Source organism: Fundulus heteroclitus, chromosome 15 (genome assembly GCF_011125445.2).
Source record: "Fundulus heteroclitus isolate FHET01 chromosome 15, MU-UCD_Fhet_4.1, whole genome shotgun sequence".
NCBI classification, from domain to species: domain Eukaryota; kingdom Metazoa; phylum Chordata; class Actinopteri; order Cyprinodontiformes; family Fundulidae; genus Fundulus; species Fundulus heteroclitus.
Window position 1 is genome coordinate 17157430 of NC_046375.1, and position 22471 is coordinate 17179900.

Sequence of the window (22471 nt, forward strand, 5' to 3'; positions counted from 1 at the left end):
CTAAAAAAGATTTTTTTTTTTTAGCTGACTGCCTTTTTTCACAGATGTTTAAATTAGATTTTTTTTTTCTGCTATTTAATCTAACATCCGATGGAAGGCATCAAAAGTTTGTTCAGTAATGTTCTCTGAGTAACTTTTCCTGCTTTTATAGAGATTAAATTACACACAAGTAGACTCTGCTCACCAATTAGGGGACTTCTGAAAATAATTGGTTGCACTGGACTGTATTTAGGATTGGCTTCTGGACTTTGGAGACAACACGTTCCAAAACATTATCGCTCGCTTGCCGTGAACTGGCTTGTCGATGGAAAGCATCCCAGAGGGAGCGCCGACATCCAGCCAGCGACACTCTCCAGCTCCTCCTGAGGGATTGCAAGGTTTACTCAGGCCAGACGGGACAGGCAGTCCCTCCAGTGAGTTCTGGAGCGGCCCTTGGGTCCTCTGCTAGCAGGACGTGCAAACAAACATTGATTAAACGAGGTTTATTTATTTTTTTAAGTTGGAGGCTTCTTTAGTTGTACTTTAAATAAGATGGGTTACAGGAAGTCATTTTTGCAATATGTGACTCCATCAATCAAGAGAAGGAACCCCCCTTCCCCAAGAAAGACATCAACTGTATCACATGTCGTTTAACCTGTTCAGTTTTTATGTATCTTTTACATTCTGCTGTTATTGAATTCATATTTTGGTGCTGGGAAGGTTCTGCAACTCTGGACACTTCTATACCTTTGCCAGCATCCGTCTCTCCATTTTGTCCAGATGTCTCACTGCAGCATAAACACACACTGCCAGATGATGTGTAGAGCTGCCTTCACACTTTACCTGTTCAGGTTTTATGCAACAAATTTGAAAATGAGATACATTTAGATATACAAAAATTAATACAGAAGAGAAATTAGTCCAGCAGAAGTAAGCCCTCCTACAAAACGCCATCCGTGTCAGATTATCGGGTAGATTTAGAGAAAATAAGGTTTTCTTAAATAATGTTTTCATTTATATAGAGAGAAAATAAATCCTATTTGGAAGGAAGGGAGAAAGGAAAGATAGATAGATACACTGCAAAAAGGGAACCAAAAAATTTTTAAAATGTATATATATTTCCTTGATTTGAGCAGCTAAATAACACTATTTGCCAGTGGAATGAGCATTTGTACACCTAAGATAATATAGACATCCTGCACTTGAAATAAGATGATGGAGGAATGAAATGTTTTTAAAACTCTTATTCCATTGGCAAATAGTCTTATTTACATGCTCAAATGAAGGAAAAATACTCTTCTAGTTCCCTTTTTGCAGTGTAGTTTAATATCGATCGATCAATCGATCGATCTTAAATTTCCCAACAAACATATTGATGATACCCAACACTTTATGGATGTTGTATGGAAATATTCTGAGATTGAATGTTACAAAAGTAGACCTTCCTGGACAGTGAGGATCCCAGCACAAATAATGTGGTAACTCAGAGCATTTCAGAAGAAGAATAGCAATCCTGAAAATGAAACAATGTGTTTGGGGCAGAATTCATGGTTTCATCACTTGAATTGTGGTTTCCCCTAGAAAATACAGGAGGAATATGTCCCTCTATAAAGCTCAGGCACACTTGGGTTATGCAGCAGGACAGTGATCCAAAGCACATCAGCAAGTTGTCTCCTAGCTGAATGATATAAAGAGATGGCTTTTGGAGTGGCCTAGTCAAAGTCCAAACTTAAATCCGACTGGGAAGCTGCAGCATGCTCAAAAAAAAGGCCCCAATTAACTAACCAAATTCTACAAAGAAGAGCCCAAATTCCTCCGCAGTGATCCAAAAGACTTGTATTGAGTTTAAGGGGAAAATATCATTACACGTCTGGCCTGATGGGTTTAATTAACCTTTTGACAAAAATCACAAATTTAAAACCAGCTTTTTTTTCCCTTTTTTTTTTTTTTTTTTACACAGTCCGAGTTTGTCTGATATTACAACTGGTTTAATGATTAAAGCACTTTTTACGCCACCTTGTTTTGTTTGCATGCTACTGGGTATTCTGAGGTTTGGACAGATGCAGCGATGATGGCAATAACAGACCAACGTCTCCTGGAGCCACGTCTGGGTTGGATGTTTATCTCAACTCTCGGTGACGGTGGAAGGTTGTCCAACTTACTGAAGACTTCTTTGCATTTGGCGGCATTCGTTTTTTTCCATTCTGTGGCCTACGTGGGCCTCATTAGACAGAGATTGGCTAAGATTTTTTTTTTTTATTTCTAACATTTGGCTTAACAAAAAAACAAAAAAAGATGAAAATAAGATGGAAAACAATCTGTGGAAAGTATCTTTTACAGGCTGCAAACATCTGGTTATTATGGTTATTTTATATGCAGAACACACAGTCTTTGGAAACTCACACACTAGCCAAAAATCTACCCTATTCAGCCTTGATTCTAATTCAACTCACGGTCCAACAGCACACGAACACCCAGGGCTTTTCTTCACTTGGCCGCGGCTGCAGCTTAGCAGCTTTACGGGTGGCATTTTGTTAATTTAATAATTAAATCCAATTTTCACTGCAACTTTTTTTTTTTTTTTTTTACCCCTGTCTCGTTTAAAGCTTCTATGATCTTTAAAAACCACTCACTTCTCTGACCACATCTGTATTAATGTGGAAATATAATGACCATAAGTGGAAAAATGCGACTTAAAATCTATTAGCTCTCTTGGGGGAAGTTTTCAAGTCTTTACAATGAATCTGCAGCACATGCTGCATAAAAGTACGCGTGATTTCCACCAGGCTGAAACACAGCCTACGTGTGTGGCTACGGGCAGAAGAAAGTAAAGAGTTGGTGTATTAATTATTTTCTGTCTGGTTTGCTGGAGCTTGTTGAAGAGTTTCTGATTGAAGGTTTTTAAATTGGGTCATTTTGTGCAACAGCTCCCCCTGGTGGTCTACAAACAGAACGAGACGTGACTCTTCCCCACTGACGTTAAGCCAGTCTAAAATAGGATCACAAAATGATTTCCATTTGATAAATGCCAGGATAATAAGAGAGAAAATTACGTTTTATAAATGTTTAATGACTTTCTTCTGTCAGACGCTTACATAAATGTTCTTAATAAACAGCAACGTTGCCTTTTAACAGTGCCTGCATGACTTGGGTCTCCCAACAGTTGTCTGGGTTTTGGGCCCATTCCTCCTGACAGAGCCGCTGGAACAAGGGTCTGGTGCGTTGGCCGCCTTATTTACATGCACTTTTTACAGCTCTGCCCACTCAGATGTGGATCAGGACGTTGTGGTGGCCGCTTCAAAACACTAACCCTGTTGTCTTTAACCCATTTATTAACTAATTCATTACGCTTCGGGTCCTTGTCCATTTAGACCCATCTGTAGCCACGCGTTGATGGCCTGACCACTGTTTTCAGAGGCTACCTAAAGGTTTCTGCATATATACCCATTTTCTTTCTTCTCGATCCCATCCATTATTGGTTTATGTGGTCTGTCTTGTCATTTCAGACACACCGTATAAAGATGCTGGTTACCAGCATGTGCAAATAGATGGTTGCTCTATCAAACGGACATCTGGAGATGGTGCCATACTGGCATGATTTGACTTTATTGGTACAAGGTTGCTCCCTAGTATTAAGGTAGAGGGGTGACACTGATAAAATAAAAACCTGTTTCTATGGCCCTTGACCTCCTGGAAGCTTCTCAATTTTCCCTCCAAACGTAACAACGGTAATTGTGGCTGAGCAGTTCAATTTTAGTTTCATCAGGCCACATGCCCTGTGTTGCCTGATGAAAAAAAAAAGTTAGGTAATGAAGTATCAAGTCATCTAAAGTAACCTTTTTAACTTCTGAGCAGATACGTTCTGCTAATCCAACCTGATGGAAAGCAGGAAAAGTTTAGTTTGATTTGATGTCAGATGAGAAATCGCTGTTTTTTTTTTATACACATGTAAATACCACAGTTTTTATGAGTGCTTTGTTACTAATTTAATAAAATCTTAAAAAAAAAAAAAATGTCACTTGAAGTCATCGACAAACACTTTTAATAGCTTCACAAAACATCACGAGAGAGAACGCCACACAGATGAAAATGGTCACAGAGAGTCGAACCAAGACAGGACGAAGTTAAAAACAAACCCAGCGGGAGGGAAAAAAAAAAAAAGGGGGGGGGGGGAAACGAGCAGCGGCGGGAGTAAAAGAGGCTGAGCTCATCCAAGAACATGTCAATGCAGCTACTTTGATAGTGGCTGTTAGGGCTGCTCTGTCGAAAATAGAAACCTAAATGCGTGTCCCTGAACATAGAAACAAAAACTTTCCAGTGGGTCTGCCAGTAGCTGTTCAGCACCCAGCGCTGTTCACGGCGGCCCCGACGCGCCATAATTAAAACAAGACACCAAAACAGAGGGAATACAGCCTCCCTCTGCTCACACACACACACACACACACACACACACACACACACACACACACACACACGTTTCTATTTCAGCAGATCACATCCAGAGTGACCTCCTTAAAATGAAAAACTGCAGGAAGGAAAAAGAAAAAAAACAAAGCTGTTAACCCTCTGCAGCTCTCATGTTAACGCGCTACATTTTAGCTTGATTTTTTTACTTCATCGCTCAAGAAGTTTTTTTTTTTTTTAAATAAAAACCATTAAAGTATCAGCCGCATTCCTGAGCTGAAAAGATTAGGGAGGAAAACAACATGATTTTATTTCAAAGTAAGTCGTGTACCTGTGCCACACGTAAAAAAATTAAAACAAGTTTCTTAATTTCAGACGCGACTCGCCAGAAGACCCGTTTCTAAACTTGATGGAGGAACGCGGCCACAGGGGGCGCGACTTAGATCAGGAATAGTGCAGATGCTGGAACGTCCGTGAGTTATTAAAGGATTGCTTAGCACTTTAAAAAAAAACATTTTGGTCAATTCGTTACGTCTTAGCAACTTTTCCAGACTCAAATGTGCAGTTTTCAGCGCTGTTTAAAAGTCTGTGAATTTGGGTCGGATGCTTAGACAAGAGTTTAGGCCTCATGTGCCAAAAAACAAGGAGGGAAGCTTAAAGAAATAATGAAGGAAGTAAGGAGAGAAAGGATGGGAACATGAGGGAGAGAGGAAGGAAGCAAGGAAGGACACGAGGAGATACGAAAGGAAAGGCAGAAAGAAGGAAGGAAAACTGTAAGAGACTGAAAGGAGGTATAACTAGGAAAGAAAAGAAGGTCACAAATAAGGAAGGACACGATAAAGTCTTGAAATCCAGCCACCAGGCTCCACTGAGCAAAACAGTTTCACTTCTCAGAGCGCTCGGCGTACTTGTACACTGCTGCGTCCAACTAGATGAACAGTTAAGAGAAATAAACCTCGAGTCCCTTTCAATCATCATCATCGTTATGCAGGAGGTTCAACACACGAGCGTCCCAGCATCTGTCAGCGTCTCTCTCTGAGTCGGACCGATTTATGAGCGAGAAAACAGGCCTGCTCCCGTTTCTCTCTGAAAACAGTTTCGGAAGAAAAAAAAAAAAGAAAAAAAAGGGGTTTATGCAACTCCTGCTAATTGTTTGCAGCGTTGTAAAGCTTTAGAACGCAGGCTAAATTTAACCGAGTCGTTATTTTAACAGACATAAGTAGTAAATGGCATTTGGCACGTGGTCAGTGTGTCTGAATGGTGACCAGGACAACAGCAGAGGTGTTTCTCCTTGGAGATGGGTTCATGTGTTTTTGCTGAGCTGGTAGGAGTCTATGGAGTCTTACACTTCTGTCACGGTGCACTGTCCGTCAGGACTGCGAGAGCGAAGGCTGAGGGCCGAGCTGGAAGGCATGCCCCTCGGAGGAACTCTGGTGTGCCGGCTCTCTCTTAGCGCTCGTTGTGTGCGTCTCCTTCCATCGCTCTCCTCCTCCTCCTCCTCCTCTTCGCTCTCGCTGCTGCCCGACGCAGACTCACACGTGTGCGTCTCCTCGTCCTCTTCCACCTCCCCCCCCGCTGGCCGGCTGATGAGGAGCTGAGAGAAGGATTGCTCCAGGGTGGACGGCGTCGGAGACAGCGGGCTGTTCAGGTGACGCCCGAGGAGCGTTTGAGGTCTGACGGGCGGAAGGGACAGCAGGATCCCGAAGGACGAAGACTGAGGCTGGCCTGACGAATCCGAGCCGTCGGCCGAGCTCACGCGGTCCGCCGTCGAGGAGCCCGCCGCCGGTGGCGCCGGGACGGATGCGGCCTCGGACTCCAACCTCAGCCCTGCCACGCCCTTCTTGGGGATGTTGACTACGTCCCTCTTCATCTTGCGCCTGCGGCTGTGCTCGTTCCTGCGATACTGCACCATGTTCTCCAGGTCTGCCACGTAAAGGAAGCCGGCGATCAGCATCTCGGTGCTCTTCCTCCCCTTCATGAAGGCCTCCTCCAGCTCTCGGCTGGTCCTCTCGTCGTACTGCCACCAGCCATTGCGCCCTTCGTAGTACCACGCGTGGTCACCGCGAGACTCCCCGCCCCCGCCGCCGCCCCGGCTCAGCCCCGCCGCCGCGGCTTTCAGCTCTTCCAGGGAGAGCAGGACGGGACGCTCCAGGAAGTCCTCGGGGATTTCTTGGCGGCAGAGGGCGCAGCGCTTGCTGTGCCAGGATGCGCCTTTCACGCACAGGAAGCAGAAGATGTGGCAGCAGGGGAGACGGACGGGGTGGACGCAGCTCTGCAGGCAGATGGCGCACTCCGGGGGTACGGCGGCGGGGGAGCCGCTGAGGGCGTCCTCTCCCGCCTCCTCCTTCAGCTTGGAGGGAGCTGGGCCGTTCACCGAGAGGTTCACTTCGCCACAGCCGGCCATGCTGCGGAGAGAAACAACAGAACCCGGTGGGACGGCTACTCCACAAATCTATAAACACAACTACAATAATAATAAAAAAAAAAAAAAAAAAAAAAAACACCCAAAAAAAAACACACAAGCAACATTAACTAAGCACATGTACAAATTGGAGAACACAACACCTTAAAACAAATACAAATAAAAAAATAAATAAATATTGAAATACACAACAACAACATTAAAACAAAACAGGTCAACAAATTCAAATCAAAACATTTCCAAACCCACAATATCATCGTAAAATAACACAATGACGTTAACCTGTCAGAGGTAGGTACCAGTGAAACGTCGCTGATTGGACGACGGCATTGTTTGGCTTTTATGACTGGAAGTTATTCTGCCTGAAAACATGCAGGTTATCATTAACTTCGGTTCAAAAGCCAAACGGCGCCGTCTTCCCGATTAGCGAGTTGTAGCGTTTCAATGGAGACGTGTTATTTTAAGATGATGTTGTGGTTTTGGAAATGTTTTGATTTGAATTTTTTTGTCCTGTTTTAAAAATAAAGAAATGTTATTGTGCTTTCATGATGTTATTGTGTATTTCAATATTTAGTTGTGTTTTTTTAATTTGCATTTGTTTCCAGTTAATGTTGTTTTTCAAGATGCTGTTGGGGTTTTGCATATGTTTTGTTTTTTAATTTGTTGTTTTGAATATGTCATTTTTTAAATTTGTTGTTGTGTTTAGAGATCTGTTGATGTGGTTTGCACTTCAGGGCCACCGTAGCCTGAGGTTGTGGTCTTCTCCACAGACAGATGCTATATGGATCGTCACAAAATGTAATTCCTAATCCCAGTTTACCTGCTATACGTCTCCTGTAGCTGGGGTCTCTTCTAGGTGTGTCCAATCCCCCTGCAGCCTTCCCTGACACACAAAGAACAGACGGTGCACTGGGTAAAAATCCCCGTGCAGACAGTTTCTTTGGGCATTTCACAAACTTTATAAATCAATAATGGATACAGACAAAAAAGAAGCTTTAAATGGCTTTTATTTTGGATTTTTTAAAAGACTGTGCATTTAACTGCAGTTTGATGGCCAATAACTCACAAGCAAAAAGTATCCAACTGAGACAAAACCTTATGTTGTGTTAATTCAGAGTTAAAGGGTACAATTTAAATATCAATCAATGTAAAAAGGAGTTTTATTCTCAACAAACTTATGACTTTATTAGAGAAGCAGCGATCTGGGTTTTCCTGGACAGCAACCATTTCCAATTTCGGGTGATGTGAAACATCACAATTTTATTTCAAACGACCAATCTCTGGTCTTTGATCTAAGTAGATGAAAGAAAAATATACACATGTGGATTTCTGGTTAACTAGCTAATTTTCTAGGTTCTACGGTCGTCCTTGCAAACTTCCTCTGTTTGTGCTTCCTTGATTACATTCAAGTGTTCCAGACCAAACAAATGTTAATATCAGTCACAGATAACCTGAGTAAATACAGAGAGCCGTTTTCAAACGAGTTCCCTTTCTTAAAAATAGAAACCTACCCGGCCATAGTAGAAAAATCAAACACACACGTTGTTGAAATATTAAACTGCGATTAGCGACATTTTCACTCACCACAACCAGGCCCGATTTTTGCCAGACAAGTAGAACCAAGAAATCCCATTAAAAAAATATGTCTGACATAAAATGGGTTAAAAAAAAAAAATCATAATACAATAAACAAGACCTGGAAAAAACATCTTAACATTTATTGGAAACGCCTGATGGCTGTTGTTGTGGTTGCCAAGGGTGGAACTGGTGGGCAGCTTTAGAGGCCAACTGCTTTGGAGAGCTTTTTTTTTTTCCCTTAATAGATGAAATAGTCATTTAAAGACTGCTGTGTGTATTTCAGCAACTTATCTTTAATAGTAATGTTTGTCCCATTCAAATGGAACAAAAAACAAAAAAAAAACCTAACAAAAAAATAAATAAAAAACGGTAAATGGAGCAGATTTTGCCCATCATTGAAATAAATGCGAAATTTCTTTCCATACTCGTATTTTTATTTTTGTACAATTTTAATCCACACTTGGAGAATAGTTAAATCAGGTTCCACATATTTGAAGAACCCATAGATAAATAAACATAAGGAGTAAACAACTTGCTTTTAATCAGTTGTTTCCATCAACAGCTTTGGAGCCAAATGCATGTAATGAAAAAGATGGAAAAAAGAAATTGACTAGTCACCGTTTATGAAACGATCTCGGTAGAATAAAGTTGAATTAATGCAATCTAACACAACACCACTGCCAAAAAAGTCTTGAACTATTGAGACCGAAATAATTACCTGGTCAGGAAGTGGATTTGCCTGGATGTTACCTGAACCCAGTGCATCTGTTTGTTGACACTACTAACTCCCTCATACACCACCTACCATAACACCTGAGTTGCTAATGTCCACATGTCAATAAAAGTATTCTCTAGCTTGATTTTCAGCTAGAACGACATAGTTTGTGGTATACTCCCATAACCTACTAAAATACTGTAAATTAGGCAAGAAAAGGCTGTTTTCAACAGCGGTAACTAGCGTAGCCGCTCAAGCTTAGCTGACCGCTAAGCTAGCATTAGCCAAATATTAAATTGCTAAATAAAATAAGAGTTTGCGGTATCTATTCGCGGGCTTAGCGCTTTATTGGTCTAATGGAAAGTAATATAACCGCCAGACAGCCTGAGTTTTAATACTTTTCTAGCTAATGTCTGCGTGTTCACCTCCAGTAGCACAATGTTAGCCTGTTAGCTTCGGAGCTAGCTTACCTGGAAACGGGGGGCCTCCAACAACGTCTCCGGCTGAAGTCCAGGTAGAGATATTTATACACCTAAAGCCATATTTGGCTGCGTATAAATATAAGCCAAGTAAATAGTACCTTATATAAATATCATCTTATCTAAGTCATAGCGCCGATAGAGCCTGGTGAGGTGTGGCAGGCCAGGAGGAGGCGCTAACACACACACACACACACACACACACACACACACACACACACCGACGCGCACCGCAGCAACTGCGCACACGCAACTGGAACATACACATAAAAAGAATGTTGAATGCTTTAAAAATGTTAAATAAAATTTAAGGTTTTGTATGTTTGTTTGGTCGTTCATATTTTGGCAAAAAATTTTTTATTGCTTTTTCATTTTTCTTTTATTGTTTTCTTTTATTATTGTTTTCTTTATCCTATAAGTTATGTGATTGCATATATTAAAACTACATGCCACTGTCCCTATAGCTTAGCTCTGTGGGTCAGAGGACATTTTTATTTTTTGACAGGTATTTGTGGGAAAATATTTCATGAGTTCATGGCTTTGCAATTTTTAATAACGTCACAAATAACAAGATTGCCCCCATGGGTTTTACTGTATGTACAATGGCACAACCTAGCCACTCAGGATCAAACAACCCCCAGGTGAAAAACAATGTAAAGAAGAGCTTCTCTTTTCCAACAGACAGAAATGTTATAACCTGTATATAGGAACACATCTGACATAATGAAAAACTAGGATTACGAATTACAGATTGTAAACATAGTTCAGCAACGTCGGCATGCAACCATCAGATTTATTCCTCGCGCAGTTGTTTAAATTAAGCTACATTATTTGTTCAAATCATTCGCTTGAAAGGAGGGGGAAAAAAAGATGTGGTTACTTTGAACTGTTAGAGTAAAACATTGCAGGAAAGTTGTATTTTGAAACACCGGCAGCTAAATGTGAGATTTTATTAGATTTCTGCCATGAAACTGCAAAACAAAAAACAAAACAAAAAATATGTTAAATGGACAAATCATTATTTTTTTCATTTTCACTGGAATGCTTGAGAAACGTCCTGAACGTGTAGATGAGCAGGATAAGATTGAAAGTTTTTAATAATTTACAGGTGATTTTCCTCAGTTCATTCCGACCTGCTTCTCTGCTTCTTTTTCGCCGTACATTTCCTGATCTCTGCGAGGTGAGGGCAGGGGTCGCCGGAGGTGCTCGGGGAGTGCAGAATTAGTCGTGTGCGTGTTTCCTCTCCCCTCCTGTGGACCGTCGCGTTTTGCCTCCGAACACACTGACCCCAACTCGTCCATTCTCCAACTTCGCAATGAACTTCATCAGACAGAGGACAATCAAAAAGAAAAAAAGAAAACATAAAACACTCGTTGGAGAGAGGGAGACGAGTAAGAGAAGGACAGCATCTCTCACTTTGGGGGACGCACTGCATGAGCTGGGCATCGGGCTCAAGGCCTTGGGGACAGGTGTGGTTGCACTGGCCATGGAGGTGGTACATGTCTGCTCTGCACCTCGTGCAGTTGTTCCTCCCCACGCACAGCTCACACCCCTCAGGGCACTCTGACCGAGACAGAAAAAAGATAAGCAAGCTGCGGAGAACCTCATTGCAACCATTTCCAATGCGTGCTGAGGAAGACGCGCCGTACCTGTGCACTCTCGCAGCACCGGGTTTGCTGTCAGCCCGGACGGACAGCTGCTTTCACATTTGCCCCGGAACAGAAAGTGGCCGGCATGGCAGCGTGTGCAGAAGTTGTCGCTGAAGCAGGAAGCGCAGTCCGCCTTGCACTCTGCAGGCCAACGGGAATGAAAAAACGCTTACTGCCTGTTTGTTTAACCACATTGACTGCAATCTATTAGAGGGCTGGCAGACACTTCATTGCATGCATTAAAGAAAAAAAAAGACATATATACATTTGTAATCATGGATTAGTCTGCGAAAATAATCTTGGATTCTGTTGTCATTTTCGTTGAACTTCTGGGCAAAATGATTGTAGAACACAAACCTGTACGAACAAAATTTGAAAAAAAAACTTTAAGGTTGTCTGAAACTATGGGAAGCAAAAAAAAAAAAAGTTTTTAATATTAATGCATAACAACAAAGATCTGCTTTGACTAGAAGGTTGTTGGAACAAATTGAAAAAAAAAAAGTTTGATTAAAATGAAACAAAGCAATTAAAGGGCAGAGACAAGCAAACATGGTGATGGTACTATCATGCTGTGGGGCTGCTTTGGTGCCACACAAAACGGAACGATGGTACAAATGGATCGAGCCTAGCGAATTATTATTAGAACAGCCTCATTTAAGCAAATCAAAGCTTACTTGGCAAGAAACCACTAAAATACACCAATCTCTGGTTAAATGCCCAGAGGATTGCAATAAATTTGGAACAAAACTAGTGGATGAATCCAGAATTCCTTAAGTTACATTAAACCCTAAACAAACTGATTCTTTATATCCAAAAACCTACAGTAAAATAGCATTAAGAATACCACATTTCACAGATTGTGTATGGATAGATGGAGCCAAAAACAGGTCAATCCAGGATTTAAAAAAAAAAAAAATTGTTCCAGGCTGCAATTCAGTGGGACTGAGGTGAAGGTTCAACTTTCAGAGCGATAACAAACCTAAATATTTTAACATACTAACATGGATTAGATCAAAGCAAATTTATGTTACAAAAGCCTAGTTAAAGTCCAGAATTATATCCAATGGTAAATCTCTGGGTTTCTATGAGTTAAACAATAACATTTATAAATGCTCTTCATGCTATCTGGCTACTATTCGGCTATAATAGAAAGAAAAAATGCCAGGAGTTTTAGTCTCTAGATGTGTAAAAACTATTGAGACAAATCCCCAATTGATATGCAGCTGTAAAAGCATGCCACACTTTTCAGATTTGTATCTGTGCAAAATGTTGAGAGAAAGAAAATATATAATTTTACTTTGACTTAATTATGCACTACATAGGGTTGATCTATCACATAGAATCCACACACTAAGAGGCTTGCTGTTGTAACATAAAAAACAAAAGCTAATAGGGTGCGAATACTTTTGCACAGCATGTCCATCACTTTGTAAGCCAATAGTATACTTTTCAAACGTGTCTTGGACCAAGTGACGTCCTCCCGTTCACTGTTACCTACTGATGCAAGTGCTGATGTGGGGAGAGCGCATGCCGTAGTGACCTCGGGGACAGGAGGACAGACACGTCCCCCTCTGCTGGATCCCGTCCAGCTCCAGGTGGAAGAACAAGCGGGGCTTACAGGACAGGCAGCCGTTCGTTGACGAGCACGTTGCACATCCCGGCTGACAGCTGTTGCCCACCGGATCACTACCTGTCACAGGTTCAGAGGTAAACGGCAATGTGAAATCGATCCTGCACGCGTGCGGGGCAGAGGATGGACAGATCTGGACTAAACATAATCACTATTTAGGTCGCCTCAGCGCGCCTAACAGTTTCTTTAAAGGCCCTGTTCTGCAGCGGCACGTTTTCCAGACAACTTGCTTTTTACGAGTCGTGATCTCAGCCCTGAATTTCTCTGTGTGCATGCAAGTAAATCAAGTGGAAATCTCTGACCACATTGTTCCCTGAGAGCTGCACAGTCCACGCTTATCGTCTCCATATGTACTCCTTTACTGCTGTCCCTCGCGAGGGAGCTCACGCCGACTCGGAGAGGGATAACAAAGGTGAGACTCACGTTTAAACCTCTGAACGCCGGCGCCGTCCGGGCCTCTGGAAACGCTCACGAGCTGCAGCATCCAGATTAATGACGGTATCTGCATTTTCCTTCGCCTTCAGTTCACCCAGTCAACAGAGACGCGTCACGTCACACCCAAAACCCAACGGGGACGCCTTTGAATGAGTCGGTGGAGGGCTCCATAACATTCCTTCTGTTGGGTCCATGCAAAGACTGCGGCGGGGAAGCGTGGAAGCGTTCTCTTGGAGAAAAAAATCCAGAGCGTGTTCCATGAGTTCACTCAAGTTGGCAGGACGGCGCGGAGACAGCAAACGAGAGAGGAGCCATCATAAGATGGTCGAGTCTCCAACACATTCAAGGTTTGGGTAAGGTCTTTTTCTTCCTGCACATGCTCACGCTCCCACCCTCCTTTCCTTTTTTCCCCCCTCATCCCTCCTTCTGATCCACTATCACATCTACAGCGTCTGTTGCTTTGGATCAGTGCGCGGACAGCGACTCTTCGCAGCTCTTTCTGAAGGGGGGGCTCTCTTTTAGTTCAGTTCAATCAGCATTCTCACTGTTAAGTCCTGCCTATGACCTGTCTTCCTGAACTGTCAATTAACTTTTGACCCCCAAAAATAAAATGAAGGCATCTGTGGCAATAAGAAAACAGAAAAATCTAGCTTGTATAAGCGGTTGCTCACAAAAATCCCCACAGGTAAAGCATAAAGCGGGAATCTTCCGCACACTTTCAACACAAGTTCTCTGGAAATTTCTCAGTGCTGCTGCAGGGTTGTTTTGGCGCAGCCCACGTGGCGGGAAAAAAAAAAAATACGGCTCCTTGCACGCTCGACCTTGACACCGTTAATTACCTAAACTGTTATCCAAAACAACAAAACTTTTACTTTTAATCAGAGCTCCCCTCAAAAGCCTCAAGTTACTTGGTCAGGATCGGTGCAAAACAAGACATCTTTTCAAAAGTCATTTAGCTCATCATAGGCCTACTTTCAGACAGATCAGCTGTGAAAGGTCACCCTTTAAAATAACTAGTTCCAAAGCTCGCACAGGTAAAAAACTCAACATATTCGTGTTTGTTGTTCACTACCAGAACGATCTGAACTAAATTCCCACTTAAAACATAAATTAGTGTTTTTTTATTCACCCTTTTTAATCTAATGTATCATGAATTGTGACGTTGAGCATCGATTATTTCATTATAAAGGATGATGCATTAGCATCACGGGTAAGTAAATTTAAGATTCAACAAGTAGGAAGCTGCGTAAAATGAATGCATTGCGCTTTAGAAAGCAGTAAAAAATAAAGTCCGATTAAAGTTTGCTGCTGAGATTTTAGGCTCAGCCAGAGATGCGTGCATGAAAGCCACTTCTTTTTCCCCCTTCACTAAAGATTCAGTTTTATTTCCTCACTACCCGTTAACACCCCACTGAAACATATAGTATAAACTGTGCGTCTGCACCTTTCCTGTCCAAGGTTACCGGCAGCCGTGAGCTGTGTGTTATCCATTAAGACCCTGGTTCATGAAAACGAGAACCAAAACTACACGGGTTGATTTGACTACCTCTCGATGAAAAGGCAAATTTAGAGAAGAGTGAGTGTCAGAGGGGCTGAAGAAGAAGAAAAAAAAAATAATACAAATAAAAACCTGGAGGACAATCAAAGTTTTTGTTTGCCTTCCCGGTGTGCATTATCAGTTGTTTTGGGAACTCTGGGCTGTTCTGCATTCCCAAAACAGTTACTCACGTCATTAAGAGGTCTGGGAATGCCTTTTTTTACATTTATTTCACATTGCTTCTGCTTTACTCTCAAATCGCTTCAGAGCCTGTCAATTCATATCCCATCATCTCCCGGCTACGAGGCCAACGTGGCGATAAAAGCCCGTGTTCTTCCTTGTCCGTTCGCTTTTAGATCCATCTAACGCAACGGGATTTAAACAAAGCCGAGAAAGCATGTGTTCCTTGTTAAGAAACGTGAAGTTTTTACTCGTGAGTCTGTCTGGAAAAATGTCACAGGAGGAAACAGCCAGAGATTTGCAGTGGGACCTCATTCCGGAGAGGATTCATGTTGGAAAAAATGATTTAAGAGAAGGAATCTAAAGAGGGGAGCTGGGCAAGGCGTCATTTTATTTTGGCTTCCACTTTAATATACAAGAACACGTATATATAAAAGGAAAGCCCCGTTTTTTTTTTTTTTTGGGGGGGGAGCGAAAGCAAAGAATGAACGGAGGACAATAAAATGACACGTGAGAAGAGCTTTAGGGTGTCCAGCCAGCTGCTGCAGAGAAACATCATCCATCAACCAGCAGGCAGCAAACCTGCATAGATATATGGACCATCTCTGAGAGGCACATATGTTGAACTGGAAAGTTTAAAATCCCCATAAAGTCCATTGCTCTTTTTTTTTTTCTAGAATAAATTACCTTGCAGCCATCAACCGAGTTCAGGAGAAAGAAGTCATAACAGTTACATTTGGGTTTATAAAACACGCGCAGATGTGTTATCAGAGGCTCCATTTTATGAAAATATGCGAATCCCAGAGCGAGCAGCAGGTCAGATCTGCTCCTGAGAGACGTGTTGGAGGGCTCAGACGACCAAGTAACACCTCCCCAAATCTGAGCGGGGGAGATAAACATGAAAAGGCAATGCTCCCAGGGGTGCCAGATCAGATTCTGCGAGGGAAAAAAAATAAATAAAAAAACTACATAAGGGCAAGGAATTTCTCCACCGAGCCCTGAAAAAGTGACAGGAAGAAGAGAATGGAGAGCCGAGGCCGCTTTGTGTTGTGCTCCAATATACAGATCCTCGCAAAAGTAGACATATTCAGTAAATTAGAATATTATTGAAAAGTTCATTTATTTATTTTTTAACTCAATTCACTAAGGGAAATGTTATATAGATTAACAGAGATGGATAAAATTTTAAAGCCTTTCATTCTGATTCCCCCCCCCCCCCCACCTTCAGCAAATAAAAACACTGCATTAAAGGTTAGACTATTGCATCAGACCAATAAAACAGCACGATTTTCCATGCAAAAGTAGGGCTTGGTAAAAGTTATGTTTAATACGGGCTTGAAGGTTGTTTTTTTGTTCAAAAGGTACTTTTAATCTGAGAAGCAAGCCTTGTAAGAAATGCATATTCACATTTATTGTATATGTTTCAAACTTTTTTTCCCCCCACTTAACTCAATGTATTTCAAATGAGTTTTTAGGCGATACTGTGAATTTGAAATAAATTATATACAGCTAGCAAACTTAAACTTAAAATCTGAAGGGTTTACCATACACTTATATACTGCCTCCTGCACTCAGTTAACCCAACAAAAACTCCGCTGACAACACAGGACGTCCACAAAGACATAACTGTCCTCTAGGACTGGGCAAGATATTGATTTAAATAATGTTGACATTTTACGAGATACAAGATGAAACTATATTGTTTGTATTGAAAGGGACAATGTTGCCATAGAATTATACTTTTATGTAATCCAGTACGTTATTTTTCAGCTGTTTCTCATATATATCTAGAGCTTTTGGTAAAAAAAAAAAAAAAAAAGTGCCTCCTGGACATTTGGGATAATGGGGATAATGCTTTTATTTAGAAATTACTTAATTACTATAATTACTTTAAGAAATAAAAACAGAGATAAACATATATTTAGCCTAAAAAATATCGAGATATTATCTTTGGTTCATATCACCCAGCCCTACTGTCCTCCTAAGCCAACAGGCCTTGAATCTGAGAACTAGCCAAAATGAGCCCACAATCTGATCCACCAGCAGAACACAAAGTGTGTCAGAAAGCTAACGCTGCACCTTGGCCGCAAAACACCCCCCCCCCCACAGCAGAACACGGAGGCAGCCGTGTCCAGTGAGGATGCTCTTCTGGAGGAGCAGGGAAGCTGGTCGGATTGGTCAGAGCCAACTAATCAAACGCGTTCCAGGATGTGAGGCACAGACAGTGATGAGACTGGGGTGGAGGTTCGTCTTCTCGCAGGACAACAACCCCTAAAAGTGCGGAATGGTTACAATCGGAGAATATTGAAGAGTTAGACCGGCCTAGTCAAAGTCTATTCCTAAATCCAGTTGATCTGGGTTAAGACTTGCTTTCCTATTCCTCTGACTGAGCTCGAAATATTCTGCAGAGAGGAACGGGCAAAAGGAAATTCAGTCTCTACATGTGCGAACCTGGAGAAGCAAATAAAGGCGATTCAATGAGGGTGAACATGCAGACTGACACTTTTTTAGATTTTTATTCAAAACCAAAAAGAAACCCACTCATACACTACGACTTAACAATAACACACTAGGCTGTGTTGCTCCATCACATGAAACCACAGACCGTAGACGTAACGTGACGACATGCAAGTTAGAGCGGTATTACTTTACAAGATGTACAGAAACATACAAAAAAAAACATGCTTCTCATAGATACAATAACTTCAACAGAACTTCATGCTTTCTGCTACATTTACACAGATTATCCCCCAAATGAAAAATAATAATAATTTTTTTTCTGTCATAAAACAAACGCTGAACAGATCCGTCTCCGACTCCGACCTTCTTGTCTTAACTTCGTGGTGATAAGGAATTAGCAGGATATCATCTGAGGGCGCAGATATTCCGTGTGCCGTGACGAAGCGAGGAATTCGAAGGGGGCCGTGAAGCGTGCAGCTGAAGACAGAAAGCATGACGGATGAGCGGAGAGCGAGACGAGGGCCGTGCGGATGTCGGGGCGCCAGGGCTGTGGGAAGGAGCGCCTAAAAAACACGGGCCTGTTTCAGCGCAGAAAGGAGTTCAGACCCTCTGCAATTAGTTTGGGATCGCCCGTCGAGCAAAGCTCTGGATTACTGAGAAAACATAACCAAGTTTGTCGTTTGGAGAGATTCGGGGTGAGAGCCGGGACACAAATCAAAACACATTCATCAGAAAACAGTAAAATGATGAATTTGTAGAGGAGGATAAAACTAATTTTAACAAATGAGATCATGCTCATCACAGTAATCCTCGTCCTCTTCATCCTCTTGCCCTTTTCAACATTTTCTATAAAGAAAAAAATAAACAACCATTTAGGTCATGTCACCAAAACACAACAGAAAATGTTCGTTTTATTCATCTCATTAAAGTTGTATTTGAAAATGAATCTAAGCATTCAGGTTAAAACGTCCCCCCCACTCCAATTCAATCTAAAAACCTATGGATAAATTATTAGAAGCTGTAAATAATTATGGAAGCGGACAAACTTCAGACAGAGGGATACGGTCAAAGCGGCTGCTCAGAAATCAGGGGACTGTGCAGAATCTTCTGCAAACCCAGGAACCGAGTGACAAAAGTAAACTTTACCAAAAAGAGAAATTATTTCAAGCAAACAATCAGTGAATCTGCAATGACACTTGGAAACAGTGGAAAACATTGACCGTTGGGATTTGTAAAAGGAATAAGTCTATTCCCAGGTTTGTGGAACGTGATGGAGATCCCTCACCAGGCCAGCAGAGGTCGCCAACTATCTGAATAATCTTTTTATGAATAAAGTTAACGGTCTGAGAGCTCAGATGAACTCTGGGGACAGTTGTTATCAAATTCTGAATGACTTAAAGCAGCGTAAAATGTGCCACTTTAATCTGGAGATCGTGGATTACCAAACTGTTAGAAAGAACCTACAGAGGATGCAAAACCTGGCATTGACAGCCTTAATGGAAGCGTGTTAAAATGGCTGCCCATATGCTGGTAAAACCAATCTGTCACATTTTTAATCCATCTATGATTAGTGCATCCTTCCCAGACCTTTGGAAAAAAATCTAAAACGACGCCTCTACCTAAAGATGGAAATGTGCCTTTCACCGACTAACCGTAGACCAACGAAGCTACTTGCTGTGCTCATAATCAAATGATCAAACGTTTTCCTTACAAGAGTGCAGCATGCACATAGACAGGTTACTCTACTAATACTGCTCTGACACAGACGACAGGTTATTGGCTTTAGGTGATAAGAGTGCGATCTGGACAGTACTCTACAAGAGGAGTTACATCTGGCAGAAACGTGGATGAAATTGGACAAATTAGTGGTAAACGCAGCTAGAAGCCTAATGCATTCAATAAAAAGGTGGTTCAGTCAGGTGCCGATGACCTTCACCTGTCACTAAAGGGAGCGATGGTGGAGCAGGTCTCTAAGGTTAAGCATTAGATTGGATCAGACAAGGAAATGTTCTGCTTATTGTCCCACTGCAGTCCTGAAAACGGTTGTTCATAGCATTGTGCTGGGTCACCTTCACCACCGTCCTGTTGTGTGCTTCAATGCTGCAAATACGCATTTAAGGAAACTTCAAAGCACTCAGAAAAGCGCGGCTAGAATCGTGCTCCGACCTCCTTTTAAAACAAACGTGCATGTGATTAGATAGTTCACTAAATGCGCATTTGTGTTGTTTTTTTCTTCTTGTACCATCAACCAATCATAAGCCAAGACTCCTAGGTGGGAATGTTTAGGCTAATGCAGGAGCTCTGAGAAGACTGAGAATCTTTGTGAATACGGGCAAATGGCTCTTATTACTCCCAGGTGAAGAGAGTCTGCCACGTTTAATCAAATTGTTTTTTAATCAAAAAACTGTCCAATTCCATTTGTTTTGTCTTAGTGCCTTTCATGAATGCTTGCCTGCACAAAACTCAGTCATGGAACCTCAGCCAAACAGCCTCCTGCTCCCGATCCTCCACACAAGAGAGACTTTTCATTTCCTGTTCCACAGAAACGATCCTGGTCAGACGACGCTTCCTTTCCAAAAACAGACATTCATTCCCGTGTTCTACACAAGCACCTAATCACTGATATATATTAAGCACTGAAATATTGTTGTTTTTCCTCCCAGGGGCTCATACAGAAATGAAAGATGAACATTGCTCCATATTTTTAAGTAGAGTTGGAAAAAGACATTTATTTAAAAAATAAAACTGAGCTACAGAGAGGCTCTGAAATATGCTTTATCTAAAATACTCTATGAAAAGAAGCTGGGTTTACTGTCCAAAACGCGCCAGGTTACGTTTTGATAGAGAGAAAGGGGAGACAATCTGTTACATTTTCATTTCAAGACGCAGTTTAGAGCTATATTGCCCCTCTACAAAGTCTCGGTAATTAAAGTAATACCACCTTTACACCGTCACACTCCATCTAGAGCTCTGGGATCCATATTTATGCAGTTGGACTCTCCCAGATTCTGACCCATTATCAGAGCTTTTGTCTCTGCTGTCTCCAGTCTGTATGACCTTTGTCATTCCTGCATAGGGTTGAGTTACAAGGCTGCAGGATTAATTATTGGTGTCGTGAATATTGTTGTATTTTAATTTAAAAAGCAATTTTTCAGATTTGTTGTGAGGCTCCAAACTGTTTGTGTTAATTAGTTGCAGTAAAAAAATAAAAATAAATAAATAAATAAATAAATAAATAAATAAATATATATATATATATATATATATATATATATATATATATATATATATATATATATATATATATATATATATATATAGATAGATAGATAGATAGATAGATAGATAGATAGATAGATAGATAGATAGATAGATAGATAGATAGATAGATAGAAAGAGATATATAGTGAACAGGGGTGTCTTTTAATGATCGTTTATACTTTGATCCTAATAAATACCAGAAAATATTGCAACCGAACATAAAGTTGCCAATCCATATAGTACATGGAAAGGCTGTGCAAAAAAGACAGCTAAAAATATTCTTAGGAAACTACATGAGACCAATAAACATGATGCATAATACAGAAATATTTAAGATTACAGACATACAGAAATGTATAATACAGGTATACAAGCTGGCCGTTCACAAAGTCCTTTATCCTATCATTCTGATGGAAGGTTCAATGGAAGGAAAAACTGTAGTTAAGGAAAACAGCAGGGATGATCACAAATATGGGAAGACTGTGAGGCAAAACTCCTTAAATTACTTGGAGGAGATTCTCAAGAGATGGAGTACCTTGAACCAGTGCTTCGGGAGCCACACACACACACACACACACACACACACACACACACACACACACACACACACACACACACACGTGCTGTGTGCCCCAGGAGGTGGGCTACTCGTTGAACCAGAGAAACTGACAGAAGTATGTTACTATGGAAAAAAGAACTGGTTTCCTCCTGCTTAAGTCCCCAGATAAAAAACAATTATGGCTTATATTTCAAAATCAAGGTCTGAGATTGTGGAGGACGAGTTCAGAGGAACGTGTTTCAAGCTGGCTGCAGTCCAGTGTGAGGTTTCCAACATCAGTGATGATTTAGGGAGCCACCAGATCTGCTTGTGTTGGTCTACTACGGTTTATCAAGTCAGTCAGGGAAGCTTGAACTGTTTAAATTGTTACTTTGACTAAATTAAATACAATACAAATTAAATTAAATAACAATACAAACCCTGATTGGATACCAAATGCTTATTTGGCATGTTATTTAAGCTTATGTGTCTAATTTGTCTAAAACTAACTAATAGTAAAGTTCTCGGACACGGGACAGGAGCCCTTACTCGTATATTGGTTTTTGGCAATCCTACGATCATAAAAGTCGAAAATAAACTCAGCTGGGCTTCCTATAAGTCTGGTTTTAGGAGGTAAGCTGAACGAGCTGACCTTGGTGACTGCGTTAACATGCTGAGCTCTGATTGTTGCAGATTTCTCCTCAAACGCTTTAACCCTCGCCTCTTCAGCCAGACTGTTCAGGAACAGCAGAACCGCCAGTTCAATCTGAGGGGAGACGGGTAAAATGATTATTTCAGCAGCACTTAGCAGCTAACTAGCACACACCATCTGAAAACACGGTAAATAAGCGATCAGATTATACCCGCCTACCATCGCCTCTGACGCCGCTGGGATTTTTACGTCCCCCATCGCCTTCCCTCTTATGATTCGCTTTAGTTTCGTCAACTTGGCCGGCATTTTGGTTAATGTTCCGTGCTAATGTGACAGGTTTGTTTACTACATGTACGCTTTCCAATTTGCCGCTTCTCTGACTTCCGGATGCACCTTCTTCTTCGTGCTTTTTTACTCGCTCGCGTCTTCCCTGTCGTCGCGCCACCTACTGTTATTAAATACTTATATCGACCAAAGCGAACATTTTCGCACATGGGGTATTTTTCAAAAGAGTCCACATTTATATATATGTAAAAAATGAATCATATCTTT

At 41.4% G+C, this 22471-nt stretch overlaps 3 protein-coding genes across 3 annotated transcripts; all 3 read right to left on the minus strand.

The window, feature by feature from the left end:
• Positions 1 to 3994: 3994 nt before the first annotated feature.
• On the minus strand, positions 3995 to 9764 carry LOC105930552 (E3 ubiquitin-protein ligase rnf146). Its single transcript, XM_036147561.1, has 3 exons — positions 9569 to 9764; positions 7626 to 7688; positions 3995 to 6788 (listed from the first exon to the last, which is right to left on the minus strand). The coding sequence occupies exon 3, from the start codon at positions 6785 to 6787 to the stop codon at positions 5726 to 5728; it is 1062 nt and encodes a 353-aa protein (XP_036003454.1). The 5' UTR covers position 6788; positions 7626 to 7688; positions 9569 to 9764; the 3' UTR covers positions 3995 to 5725.
• A 344-nt stretch (positions 9765 to 10108) lies between these two features.
• On the minus strand, positions 10109 to 14108 carry LOC105930553 (R-spondin-3). The gene is made up of 5 exons (XM_012868823.3): positions 13280 to 14108; positions 12725 to 12916; positions 11227 to 11367; positions 10994 to 11140; positions 10109 to 10897 (listed from the first exon to the last, which is right to left on the minus strand). Exons 1-5 carry the CDS (start codon positions 13362 to 13364, stop codon positions 10701 to 10703), a joined length of 762 nt encoding a protein of 253 aa, XP_012724277.2. The 5' UTR covers positions 13365 to 14108; the 3' UTR covers positions 10109 to 10700.
• Positions 14109 to 17505: 3397 nt separating this feature from the next.
• On the minus strand, positions 17506 to 22331 carry cenpw (centromere protein W). Its single transcript, XM_012868824.3, has 3 exons — positions 22139 to 22331; positions 21920 to 22033; positions 17506 to 18314 (listed from the first exon to the last, which is right to left on the minus strand). Exons 1-3 carry the CDS (start codon positions 22223 to 22225, stop codon positions 18288 to 18290), a joined length of 228 nt encoding a protein of 75 aa, XP_012724278.2. The 5' UTR covers positions 22226 to 22331; the 3' UTR covers positions 17506 to 18287.
• Positions 22332 to 22471: the final 140 nt, after the last annotated feature.